This window comes from Heptranchias perlo, chromosome 29 (genome assembly GCF_035084215.1).
Source record: "Heptranchias perlo isolate sHepPer1 chromosome 29, sHepPer1.hap1, whole genome shotgun sequence".
NCBI classification, from domain to species: Eukaryota; Metazoa; Chordata; class Chondrichthyes; order Hexanchiformes; family Hexanchidae; genus Heptranchias; species Heptranchias perlo.
Genome location: NC_090353.1, coordinates 27,863,018 through 27,875,688, shown reverse-complemented (window position 1 = coordinate 27,875,688; position 12,671 = coordinate 27,863,018). Strand labels below are relative to the sequence as shown.

The 12,671-nt window shown below is 40.7% G+C and overlaps 1 protein-coding gene across 3 annotated transcripts in view; it reads left to right on the top strand.

Moving 5' to 3' along the window:
* Positions 1-12,671, top strand: part of fgf22 (fibroblast growth factor 22) — a 165,704-nt gene that overhangs the window by 109,612 nt on the left and 43,421 nt on the right. For 2 of the 3 annotated variants that reach the window (XM_067968358.1, XM_067968357.1), the window contains exon 3: positions 121-174. The exons of the other annotated variant lie outside the window; for it this stretch is intronic. In XM_067968358.1, the coding sequence (XP_067824459.1) occupies positions 121-174 (54 nt within the window). The remainder of the gene's footprint in view (positions 1-120; positions 175-12,671) is intronic. 3 annotated transcript variants of the gene reach the window in all.

The window sequence follows — 12,671 nt, the reverse complement described above, 5'->3', positions numbered from 1 at the left end:
GACATCAGATCGGGATGGGGGTGCAGGTGACATCGTTTGAAAGGTAGGTTTATTTTGTTTTTTTAAACTTGTGATAAGTTTTTTAATTTAATTTCTTTATTTTATTTTTGCTTGATCCAGCCCTTCATGCCTGGTTACCAGGCGTGAATTGGAAGTCATGGGAAAGCCGCCCAGGTAAGTGCAAAATTGGTTTAACTACCTTAAGTACTTCAATGAGGTACATTTGGTTCTTTAACTACCATCCCGCTGGTTTTAATTGCCGGCGTGACTTCCGGGTTTGGGAACGGCGCGCGCACACAGATGCGTCTTTGTGAGATGGAGAAGTCGGCATGTTGGAGCAGAGTTCGATCCCACTCCTCACTTTCGCGAGTTTCGGAGCCCCCCCGCCACCAACGCACCCACACGGACATTTTAAAATTGAGCCCGTTACCTGGTCATTTATCTCACTGCTGTTTGTAAATTGGCTGCTGCATTTTCTACAATACAACAGTTACTGTACTTAATTGCTGTAAAGTGCTTTCGGACATCCGGAGGTCATGAAAAGCACAATAAATGCAAGTTCTTTTTTTCCTCTCTTGGGCTACTTCGTAAAAAAATATCTTTTTAATTTTAAAAGAGAACAAAACTAAATTGAGCCAATTTAAGGATTAATTCATTTCCATATTGGTGTATGATCCTTGAGGAGCTCATGCCTAACAGATCAGACTTGCTGAACTCATGCTGAAACCTTCTCATGAACTGTTCAACAGTTAGCAGCTGGGCTGGTTGAGACATATCTACAATTAGGGCCCAAGTAATGGTCAGAAGACCTCGGAGGGTATTTGACATGGATCCAGATGACTGTCTCGTCCTACTGCTGTGTCGTTCTGTGACTCTGGTTAATTTTGTGGTGAGCAATGTAAACTATGAAATGCAAAGTTGTTTTTCAATAATGTCCCCTGTCGTGCCAACCTATAAACCCAAGAAACGAACACAGGATGTGGGAGACACAATTAACACGCAACCAGATCTGCATGATTTGTGAGTACAGTGTCATCTGTGCGTGCAGCGAACAGACCTTCTCATTAATCTTAACAGTGGTGGACTTATTTATACTGACCAAGGTGACTAAGCGCTGCTCAGCCTTATAATGTCTTCATTGGATGCGGTACGTGTGTGTTGGGGCGGTGGTGGGGGGGCTGCTGAGGAGGTGGGGAAGAGGCTTACAGCATCTGTCACTAAAAGACACATTGAATGTTATAGATCATACTCTGTTCAGGAAAATTTGTGGAACCTTTTGGTGCTATATTGAGATATGCAGGTGAATATTGCAAACATCATAGTACAACAGAAATTGAAAGATACCTTGATGTAATAACATTTTACCATAGATTACTGAGATGATTTATGAAATTTCTTTTTTTTAAGATGTGAAGTCAGTTAATTTCTCATAGGCTACAATATAAAGCAATCATCAAAGCCAACTTCACTGTGAAGGAACAGTAGGGGACTTTGCCTCTAGAAGGGTTGCATAAATTTTGTCTGTCGGTATTAGAAGTCATTGTAGAATATGGCAAACACATGTAGCTAAAGAAGACTGACAAACACCTATGATATTCCCCTTATTTTGTTTGACTTTCTATCTATTTTGTGAGATATTGTATTGGTGGCCTACAACGTGCGCTGTCTGGAAACTTGCTGCTTTTCAATCATGAAATCTCTCGCTCCGAGCCCCTGGTGTCCCCAGCCCAGACATGTCCTTCGGTTGAAAGAGAGAGCTCTTTACCTGCAGTCTGGTCTTTGTCAATGATGCTCTGAGCTGCTGTTAAGGGGAACATTATAGAGACCTGGGGTGCTAATTCCTCTGATCTTCCTTCCCATACCATGGGAAGGCACCTGGCCTTTGTTTGGGAATTCTCTATAAAGAGAATTCAAGAAAAATGAGGGTTAAAACCTGTGTTCCATGCTCGTAGCATGGGAAAACACTGCATGAGGTATCAATGTACGGCACCATACTGGCCAGGAAAGGTGGCTGGGCATTGATGTATCACCACAACATTAGAACTTTAATGCACTGTGCCACCACATCACTTTCATTGTGAAACCTGTAGTATAAACAGATGCTGCCACAAATACTGCCACAGTGATCCCATCAATAAGTAAGCCAAAGTAAAACTGTTCAAAAAAAAGTCTGAACCTGCTCCACAAGGAAATTCCTCCCTCCAATTTACTTCAAAAAGATTCATGTCTACATTTTTTTTAGATGCCTATGATATGTTAGTTTTCTAAAGCATCCTTTTGAAGCAATGCACAACATACTTTTGTGGACATCAATAACAAGTGTTATTCAGAAATATTTGTTGCCCCTTAAATAGGTGAGCGAGTGTACACTCCATAACCAGTTAAATGGAAACTACTTATATGGGTTTCTCAGTGGTTTGGTTTGGAAAATTAAGCATGGTGACAAACTTCTGTGTGTGGTAGATACTCAGCTGATCAAAACAAAATTATATAATTAAAAGTTTGCATTTGGTTGATTGCTTTTTTTAGTGAATGTGAAATTTGAGCCAATCAAACAAAAATACTTAAAATACTTGTGCCTCTTTCTCTCAAAAAATTCTCATTGGGAACAAAGTAACTAGTGTGGTACCAGAAAAAAAAACTCTAAGTCCCTTCGGCAGCCTTGTTGTTTTACCCATCTACCCCATTATAAATCCCTAAAGGCCAAATTTATAACAAAAACAAAACAACTTGCATTTATATAGCGTCTTTAACATAGTAAAATGTCCCAAGGCGCTTCACAGGAGCGATTTTTAAACAAAATTTGACACCGAGCTACATAAGGAGATATTAGGACAGGTGACCAAAAACTTGGTCAAAGAGGTAGGTTTTAAGGAGCGTCTTAAAGGAGAAGAGAGAGGTGGCGAGGCGGAGAGGTTTAGGGAGGGAATTGTAGAGCTTAGGGCCTAGGCAGCTGAAGGCAAGGCTGCCAATGGTGGAGCGATTAAAATCAGGGATGTGAAAGAGGCAAGAATTGGAGGAGCGCAGAGATCTCGGAGGTTGTAGGGCTAGCGGAGGTTACAGAGGTAGGGAGGGGCGAGGCCTTGGAGGGATTTGAAAAGAAGGATGAGAATTTTAAAAGCGAGATGTTCCTGGACCGGGAGCCAATGTAGGTCAGCGACCACAGGGGTTACGGGTGAACGGCACTTGTTGCGAGTTAGGATACAGGCAGCAGAGTTTCGGATGAGCTCAAGTTTATGGAGGATGGAAGATAGAGGGTGGAAGATGGAAGGCCAGCCAGAAGAGCATTGGAATAGTCAAGTCTAGGGGTAGCAAAGGCATGGATGAGGGTTTCAGCAGCAGATGAGCTGAGGCAGGGACGGAGACGGGCGATGTTATGGAGGTGGAAGTAGGCGGTCTCCATATAAATAAATGTAACAATTCAAAAAAAAAAATCCCCATAGATGTAATCATTCCATCCTTCAATTCTTCTAACAACTTTCAGCCACACAGACATCCTTTCACACGGATATCCCTTCCCTTAGCAACCTTGAGGTTGTCTGATCTTCCATTCCACAACCATCCCCATCCTGCAGCTGGGCCTTTGATCCCAATACTTTCCAGGCCTCTATACACAAGCAAGCTCAATGTTCCTGAGCATAGATGGATACATGAGTTTCTCTGGGTTTCATTACACATGTGTACTGGCTTGGGCATCAGCTAACCAATCATACCACTCTGTTTCTCCCTCGCACTCACCTTAGTCATGCCACTGTGACACAGTCAGGTCCCCTTCTGCCACTGGTACTGTATTGTAAATTTAGTGAGTTATGATAGTAACTGAGTTATGTTGCAAACTTATAATTCAAGGAAGAATGTCAATTCATTCCCCATCTGCCTACCAGGCCATTGCCTGTCAGGGCCTCCCGCTGGCATGCGTTAAAAAGATACTTTAAAAACATTTTAAGCAACTGCACAAAGGGAGTTACAGAGACTTTGGAATTGAGCTGGACAGTGTTATTCAATTGACTCCTAAGGCAATAAAAGTTTTAACGGACAGTTTTCTATAGCGTGCTCAACTGTCACGTCAATTAAAAAGTTGCTTAGTGTATCCCTTTTCTCCCTCTTTACAAATAACTGGTGCCAGATATTGGTGTTTATTCAAGCCATACACAAAATTAACTAAACAAAACTTACTTTTTAAAACTTAGAATTCCTTAGCAATGTCTAATTTTGGTTTGAAGAAATAAACAGATATGCTATAAATTCAAAATCACAAGATGGGTGTTCTAACCTTTGCACAGATTCAAATTTATAAGAATACACATCATTGCCATTATTTTAGGTAATACTGATCTTGAACATCATACAATAAATCAGTTCTTCCATAAAACAACATAGCCTCGGATTCATCATGAACAATGCCATAGGAGAGTCACTAATAATTAATTCTAAATATGATAGTATACAGAGGAGATCTCACTCATGAGAGCAAATTAGATAATTCTTTCAGATGTGGAATTACTGTGACCGCAAGCAGTGCAGACACACCAGTTACAACTGATCTTTAACATAAGCAGAAAATCAGCTGGAATTCCCCATCACCTGAGAGATATTAGACCTGATTTCCCCTTAGTAGTTACTCACCTTTATTAGCTTGTGTCAATTTTTCCAAACTGTAATTCTGCACCCAAAAAGTTAGTTTTTAAAAATATTCCTCTGGGGCTTGACATAGAGATGTTAATGGCTCAGAATTTGCTGTAGCCAGTCAACGAACAGCACCGGCCGTTAGTTAGACTTGCCCTTGCCCATTTCATCTCCATGATATTTTGCGCCTCAAACTGCTGGAAGTGCGAGATGGAAACAGGGCATCTGGGATCTGAGTAAACAGGGCAAGCAACTGTGTATCTCCTTAACTAATCAGCCTGAAGGATTGTGAAGATAATAGTGCAAGGACTGAGAAGGAAGTGTAAGTTAGAATGGTGAATTCAATGTCAAATCAGGTACAGAAAGAAAAATAAAGGGAAAGAAAAATAAAGAGAGGGAAAGAAAGAGAGAATGAAAAAGTTTTCTAAAAAAATTAACTTTTATTTTTAAAAAAATCTCCAACAGTTAAAACCTGAAGGAATGAGACTCCATACTTGTAATAGTTAATTTTCAGCACCAAGGAGAATGACTGGTAGTAATTAACACTCATGACATCGTTAAAAGGGTACTTAGACTTAAAATTACGACTTAATTTTCTGTGGTGAGTGTAGTTCATTTCTACTGCGCAAATACAGGAACTTCACACGTTCAATGCATTTCAATGGTGAGGCAGGCAGCGAGGTCCCATTTTTCGCCAAGTTAACAACGGAGCAGTGCATCTCCGACAGCAACTCTTCAACCTCCGCATTTAATCGCACGTCTGCCCTTGCCTAAAGTTGCTACGACATTTGTGCATAAATAACAGCAAGCACCATTTGCCCTACCGTTATTTTGACAGCAAATTTTAGACCAATATTTAATGTTTGAGAAGGAGTAATTTCTGTTCAAAGTATTTCCCTGTCTCTAGCTTGAAAAAAATTGCTTTGGGAGTAAATGAGATAGTTTAAAACAATAGATATTCTGCTGCCAGTTCCAAAATGGGAACAGTTGTTAAATACACAAAGCCTCTCCATGTTACTGTCTGACCCATTGGTGGTAGGTCATTGCTGCCATTGTTAAGGCCAGTATGATAGGCAATCAGAACAGTGAACATCTAATTGCTTAGAGCCCTCACTTTTTGCCCAGTCCGAAGCCAGGTGGGGCTTAGGCATGGAGGGTGCCGCATTTTAAAAACATTGCACATGTGTGGCGCAAGCAAAAGGCTTGTATAGCGTTATCAGGATTCCTGTATTGTGAGCAGAGCATAATAAAATGCAGAATGCACCTATATTGTTGGATTGTGTTCTACATATTTATAGCTCTGTACAAGGGCATGGCAGCCATTGTAATACAATGGAACGTTCTCCCTTGACTACATTCATAATAATGTGCTCTTAAAATGAAATACCAATTTGAATTCTATACCAATGTTAAATTTAATAGAAAAAAATTCATGTAAATGGCATTTTTTGAATGCAGTTGTTGAAAAAACAGACTTCTGCTATGCGGTTTTCAGTCATTAAAATTACCAGGCAGCCACCCCAAAACCAGACTTTCTGATTCAAAACTGGGCATTTGTTCCTTGGTTGTAAATGGGAAAATAATTTTCACATGAAGTAAACGTGTTCCTAAATGGAGTATTGTGCATCGTTATGTCCTCCAATTCATCATTATGTGCTGCAATTAATTATCTGAATCTAACACCTAACAAATGAACAAGTAGGTTAGCTTTTATTTAATGTGTGCTTCTATCAAAATAACCAAACTCAGCAGTTAATGCTATGAAGTTATTCTGTGTCTTTAAGGTAACAATGATTTTCTGTACACTCTGTACATGCCACAAAAACCACATTAATCTGATTTACTGCCATTGATTAAATTCCAGATCCAAGCTCCCATACAAAATTCCAATCCAACCAAAACATGCTCTTTAATTCCTTAAAAAAATATATTATTAAATGTTCAGCACAATGAATTTTTAAAAATGAACTGCCAACTGGTAACATAAGAATATAAGAACATAAGAAATAGGAGCAGGAGTAGGCCATATGGCCCCTCGCACCTGCTTCGCCATTCAATAAGATCATGGCTGATCTTCTACCTCAACTCCACTTTCCCGCCCTATCCCCATATCCCTTGATTCCCTTAGTGTCCAAATATCCATCGATCTCAGTCTTGAATATACTCAACGACAGAGCATCCGCAGTCCTCTGGGGTAGAGAATTCCAAAGATTCACAACCCTCTGGTAGCTAGAGGCAGCCACACACCTGAAATGTTTCTTCACTTTTCAGACTTATTTTGGTTAAATGTTCATGATTGGTTGGGATTGGGTTAAGTTGCTGATTGACCAAATGGGTTCTGGTACAAAGTAGTTATTTTTATCTGTAGCTTTTATGAGTCATAATTCAAATGTAAAATGCCTTGTCAAATGACATGCTCATCAGGACTCACTGTGCAAAGTTTTATAAAGTGGAATTAGCAAAATTTGGTGATTTCAGATTATCCTGAGAATCTGATGGCGGCATGATTCCTAATCTAACCAATATGGACACTGTGAAACTGATCTACTATCTGCTTTTTTAATATATTCCTTTCTTGCTCTTCAATCTAAAGATATTTATCTAAATTAATATAGCCAAAGGAACTGTTGCTGAATTGGGTCAGCACATTGTTCTTTCACCTCTAGGATCAGGGTTTGAATGCAATCCAACTGATGGGATGAAAGTCTCTTCTCTGACCTTCTTGTAAGATCCTACTTAAAAAGAACCTAGGGCAATTTAAGCAGTAACAGATGCAAAATTATAAAACAAATTTACTCATAATTTGGTACTGCAGGTGTTCCTTGGGGAAGCTCCCTTGGCCCACTATCCTCAGGCTGCTACAACAATGACCTCCCCTCCATTATAAGGTCAGTAATGGAGCTGTTTGCTGAGGATTCCACAATGTTCAGCTCCATTCACAACTCTTACGATAATGATGCAACCTATGTTAATCTATAGCAACCTCTGGATAACATCTGGGCTTGGGCTGATAAGTGGCAGGTAACATTTGTGCCACATAGTGCCAGGTAATGACCAGCCCAGCCATATCACATCATGACTATAAGAGTAGAGCAGAGGCTGGATACTCTGCAACCAGTGTCTCACTTCCTAACCCCTCAGAGCCTCATCACCATCTACAAGCCTCAAGTCAGGAGCGTGATAAATTACTTATTGCTCCCCTGACAGTTGCAGTTACAATAACACTCAAGAAGCTTGACACCATCCAGGACAGAGCAGTTTGGTTGATTGGTGTCCCTGCCACTAGACTCAATATCCACCCCCTCCAGGACCTGTGCACTGTGGCTCCAGTTCGTACAAGTTACAGGATGCACTACAGCAACTCAGCAGTGTTACTTCAACAGCATTTCCCTCTTTTGAGGCATTTATCACTGTGAAGGGCAAGAGCAGCAATGTCATGGAAACACCATCATCTCCAAGTTCCCTTCCAAATCACACACAATCCTGACTTGGACACATTTCACCATTCCTCATAGACACTGGATCAATATTCTGGAGTTTCCTACCTAACACTATTGTGGAAGTACCATCACCACAAGGATTTCACTGGTTCAAGGAAAAGGCCTACCATGACTTTCTCAGGGCAACTAGAGATTTGCAATAAATACAGCCTTGTCAGTATTGCCCACATCCCAAGAACAAAAGAAGCATTGCTATTTATTTGGATATCTCTCTCAGAGGAAACACTAAGGGTGTCTTTCTGAGTTTGGGGAAAAGGCTTGTTATTGAAGCAGTGGACAACCTACATGTAACCCATGGTATTCTTTACAAGATTGGTACTAATACGGGGTGCAAAAGGTATTCCATTCCCCAGCACTAATGGCTTTCATGTTAATGGTCATTAAATATATTTTAAAAATGACTTACATTGATCTTTTCAAAGTCAATTGGTAATCTAATGCAAACCCAAATCAGATTACAAGGTACATTTTCCGGCTCTGTACCACTGGCAAAATTTACCCTTGCACTTAAATATTTAAAAATAAACTCTGTGTTATACAGGGACAATTATGTTGCACTCATGTTTATCACTATTTTGTCTGTTATTAAGTTCTACTCACTCACATTTGGCTAGATTGATGGTGTACTATTTTAATAATTTTCAATTATTACTTTTCATTTCATTTCATTTCATTTCTGGCCATTTTGGGGTGGGTGGTTGCTCTGTCCCCAAAAGGCCAGAGAGAAATGCTGGGGCAAGGCTGGGTCACAGCATCTGAGTCCTAACTTAAATTGCAGCTGGATTTCACCAGAAGGGCTGCAAATTCTTGGCCCCAGACTAGTGCTGAACATGGACAAGCAGTCCAACATAACGCCCACTCTTTACTCACAATGCCTCTTTGCCAAAGTTAACAAAGGAAGCAAAATAGAGGGCATTGCTACTTTCCATACGTTCTTGTTTTAGTTAAAACTAAATCCATCTTATCAACCTTTATCCTCTCAGTAACTTTGTTCCGACTGTTGTAAGGCTGCTTGTCATACAATATGCATATCTGTGTTTGCAAATATATTTTTAAAACATTTGATATTCCTATTGATGCCCCTCTTTCAAAATATGCCTCCATGCATCCTTTGTTCCGTCAGTCGGATGGGCTACACAAGCATCTACAAATCTACAAATGGAAATCTGAAATAAAAACAGAAAATATTGTAAATACATGACTAGTCCATTAGTGTCTGTAAAGAGAAAAGGCAGCTTAACATTTCAGGTATATACCCCTTGTCAGAACTTACTCTGAATGTTCTATTCTGCTGAGTGGTTTAGCACACAGAAAGTGAAGACCTTGCCTTCTTCCATCGAGGTACACTGTCTCATTTTCTTTGATTAGTTAAAAACTGATGAAACTCTGATGGCTAGCAGATTTAGGTCTCAAACCTAGGGCTATTTCAGCACAAAGGGAACAACTGAACTGTTACATTACCACAATAGGCAACTTCCCAGATTTATCAGTTTAGTAGAAACATAATGCAAGTTAAATAGTTTGTTCAGTGTGTTGTTTGGCAGAACAAATGGATAACCAGGTAGAAAACTACGCTCAGTGACAGGACTCGGAACAAAGAAGGATAAAGGGTGCATTTACAGTGCAGCTACTGATTCCAATTGGTAGCTGCAGTATCAGTTCCAGTCAGCCAATAGCTCATTCATATTGTCCGGCTCTGATTGAAATTCTCCCGCCCAGGAGAGAACTGTGCACATACACACTTACAAGCATATGTGCAACTCCCCTCCTAGCCATGAAACTTTAAGCACTTGGACAAGAGTAGCTGCACTCTCTAAACATTTAAATCAATGCCAAGAGGGGTCTAAGGGACTCCCAGGGAACTTTTTTTTAACCAGGTATGACAGCAAACTAGAGATATACTTCATACTACCCTCTTCAGGGGATCTCACATTGCTTCCACCTGGATTCAGGTTGGGACCCTACTCTGGAGTTATACTGCAATCTTAGCATTGTTGGGAAGCAGATACCATTTCTCAGTAATACTAAAGTTGCAGGATAAATGTACCATAAGAGGTATTTCATTTTTAACATTAACAAGCAAGAAAAACAAAATCACAAAATTGAGCACACATCTTTCCGTCCAAATGTTCATGTGACTGAAAACCTGCTTTGGATTTATGTCGGGTAAGTTTAATTTATTGGGCTGATCCCTTCTCCCAGTACCAAAACAATTTCATTTTCTTCTCTGCTAGCGCCTTCAGTAATTTCTTCTTGATTAATGCTGATGTACGATGAACCATTACTAACAAAGGACAGTAATCGTGTTATTGTGCAGCAGTTTGAGATCAAATTGATGGTCAGTGTAGGAAATGACATGGCAATGCGTTCTGTTAGTTAGGTCCATTGATGGTGCTTTGATTTACTTTAAAGCAACCGAAAATATTTTGGGGTAGCAAAGAGGTCTATCAGGGCATAACAAGCAAATAAAAATTATTGAACAAACAGACACATGTAAAAACACAAAAACTTCTGAATAATATTCAGCAAAAAGAATAGAGAGAAAAGGGGAAGTAAGTCAGCAGGGGTCCAAGCACCACAAGCCTAGGGCATGTTACGAGGGTAGGCAGAAGTAAGAAGGCCCATTAGGGATAACTGCCCTCAAAGGCCTGCATTATATTGCCAATCAATCAAGGACACAGTGCTGGGAAAGATTACTTTTTTGGTCAGCCAGATGTCTGACACAAGGGAAAACTGTCACCATGCTTGAGTCTCCTGATCAAGCTGCTGAGAAAATACATACATGTAGAATTTCTATTTGTTCGACATACCTCGCTCCAGAAAGCATGGGAACAGGTTAGCAGGAGCCATGGTTAGTAATTTCCAGATGTGTTCAGTGGTACTGCAGAATTTAACAGGCTAAAACTGCACAACTTATCAGCACAAAGCATTGATAAGCTTCTTATTGCTCATCCAGCCAGGACCATCATAGCCATTAGCGCATTGGCTGCAGGGTTATCTGGAGCCAAGTGGGAAGAATTCCCGCCCTTAGTGACAATGTCTATTCACCTGGGTCCCATTAATGAGCTAGACTGACTGCTCAAGCATCAAGGGTGCCCTGGAGTACTGTGGAGCTTTCTGGCTTAGGTATCAGATTACTGAACCCGTCACAGAGAATTAACTCTGTTCTGATCTTCATTATCCATACATGTTATCTTGGAGCCACCTCAGCCACAGAGTCCTTTTTATCCCTCCCTCCAAAGGAGGATAGTAACTAGTTGGTCATTAGACAGCTGATAAATGTGGGTTTGAGCTCCCACAGCTCCCACTAGCAGGAACAAAGAACTCCTCACAAGTGGCAAGGAGTAAGTGCAATGTCACCATCCTTCTGACAACCGAATGGAGGTGCACCATACCCCGCTGAACAATGGTTCCACCAATTGAAGGTGTAGAGCTTCAGCAGCAGCTGCTTTTCTCTCTGAGTCCCAACCATAGTAGGCACTGAACCCTGCCTATATGGGCACATGTTCTCATACCTGGTCTCCATCTGCTGTCATCCCAAGTCACAGAGTTTCCTTAGCCACCTCTAGCATGGTGAAAGGACCTACATAGGGCAGCTCGATCCAGCCAGACACTTTGATGTTTTAGTCTCCAGTGATGCATACCATGCTTACTTGTTAATTGAAAGACTTTTGCAGTCAGCCCATCATGAAGCAGACTCTGCCTCCAGGATGCTCAACAATAGGTCAGTGTAGGCCAAAGTCCTTCCTCCAGCAAATACTTTCCCTCTCTACCACAAATTCACCTCATAGGTTTCTCCTGATTCTCACACATGGGCTGTTCCTTCCACTGCATGCCTAGGAGTTCTGAATAATGAAGGCGAATGGTTTAGACACACCTTATATGCTGTAAGCTTAACCTGTATTGGGACTTAGCTGTCACTGAAGAAAGATGAGAAAGATCAAAGCATCCTTGACCATGTCTCAATGTGGTTTAAAAGGAATATTACTTTAAATTAAATTGTGGGAGTAGGACTAGGGGACATATTTCAAATGACTAAAAGGTAACTTTAGGACCGATATCGGAAAGTTCTTCTTCACGCAGAGAGTGATCAACACTTGGAATGGACTTCCGGACAGAATGGTGGAGGCGAAAACCCTGAATGCAGTGGGGGATTTCTGGATGGATAAACTAATACGGACTGAATCTCTAATGCAGATCAGCTATGATCTAATTGAATGGCCCAAGAGTAGGCCCAAGGGTTGAATGGCCTACTCCTGTTCCTATGCCTGCCTTATCCATAATTATCTTGCAACTGTATTCAGACTAAAGTTGGCATCCAGGACCCCCAGGTACCTAAATGAATTAACAGTTGGGAGGGGCTGTCCCTGTATCTTCTGATCAATACCGTTGAGATTCCCGCTTGAACTCATAATCCTGAGACAAAAGTTTGGTATATATATATATGAATGCATTAAGAAAAAAGGAGCGCCATCATTTGAAGAAGTAGGAGTGGACAATAGATGAAGCAGAAGCTAAACGATTGCTTTTGCTTCTCATACTCTT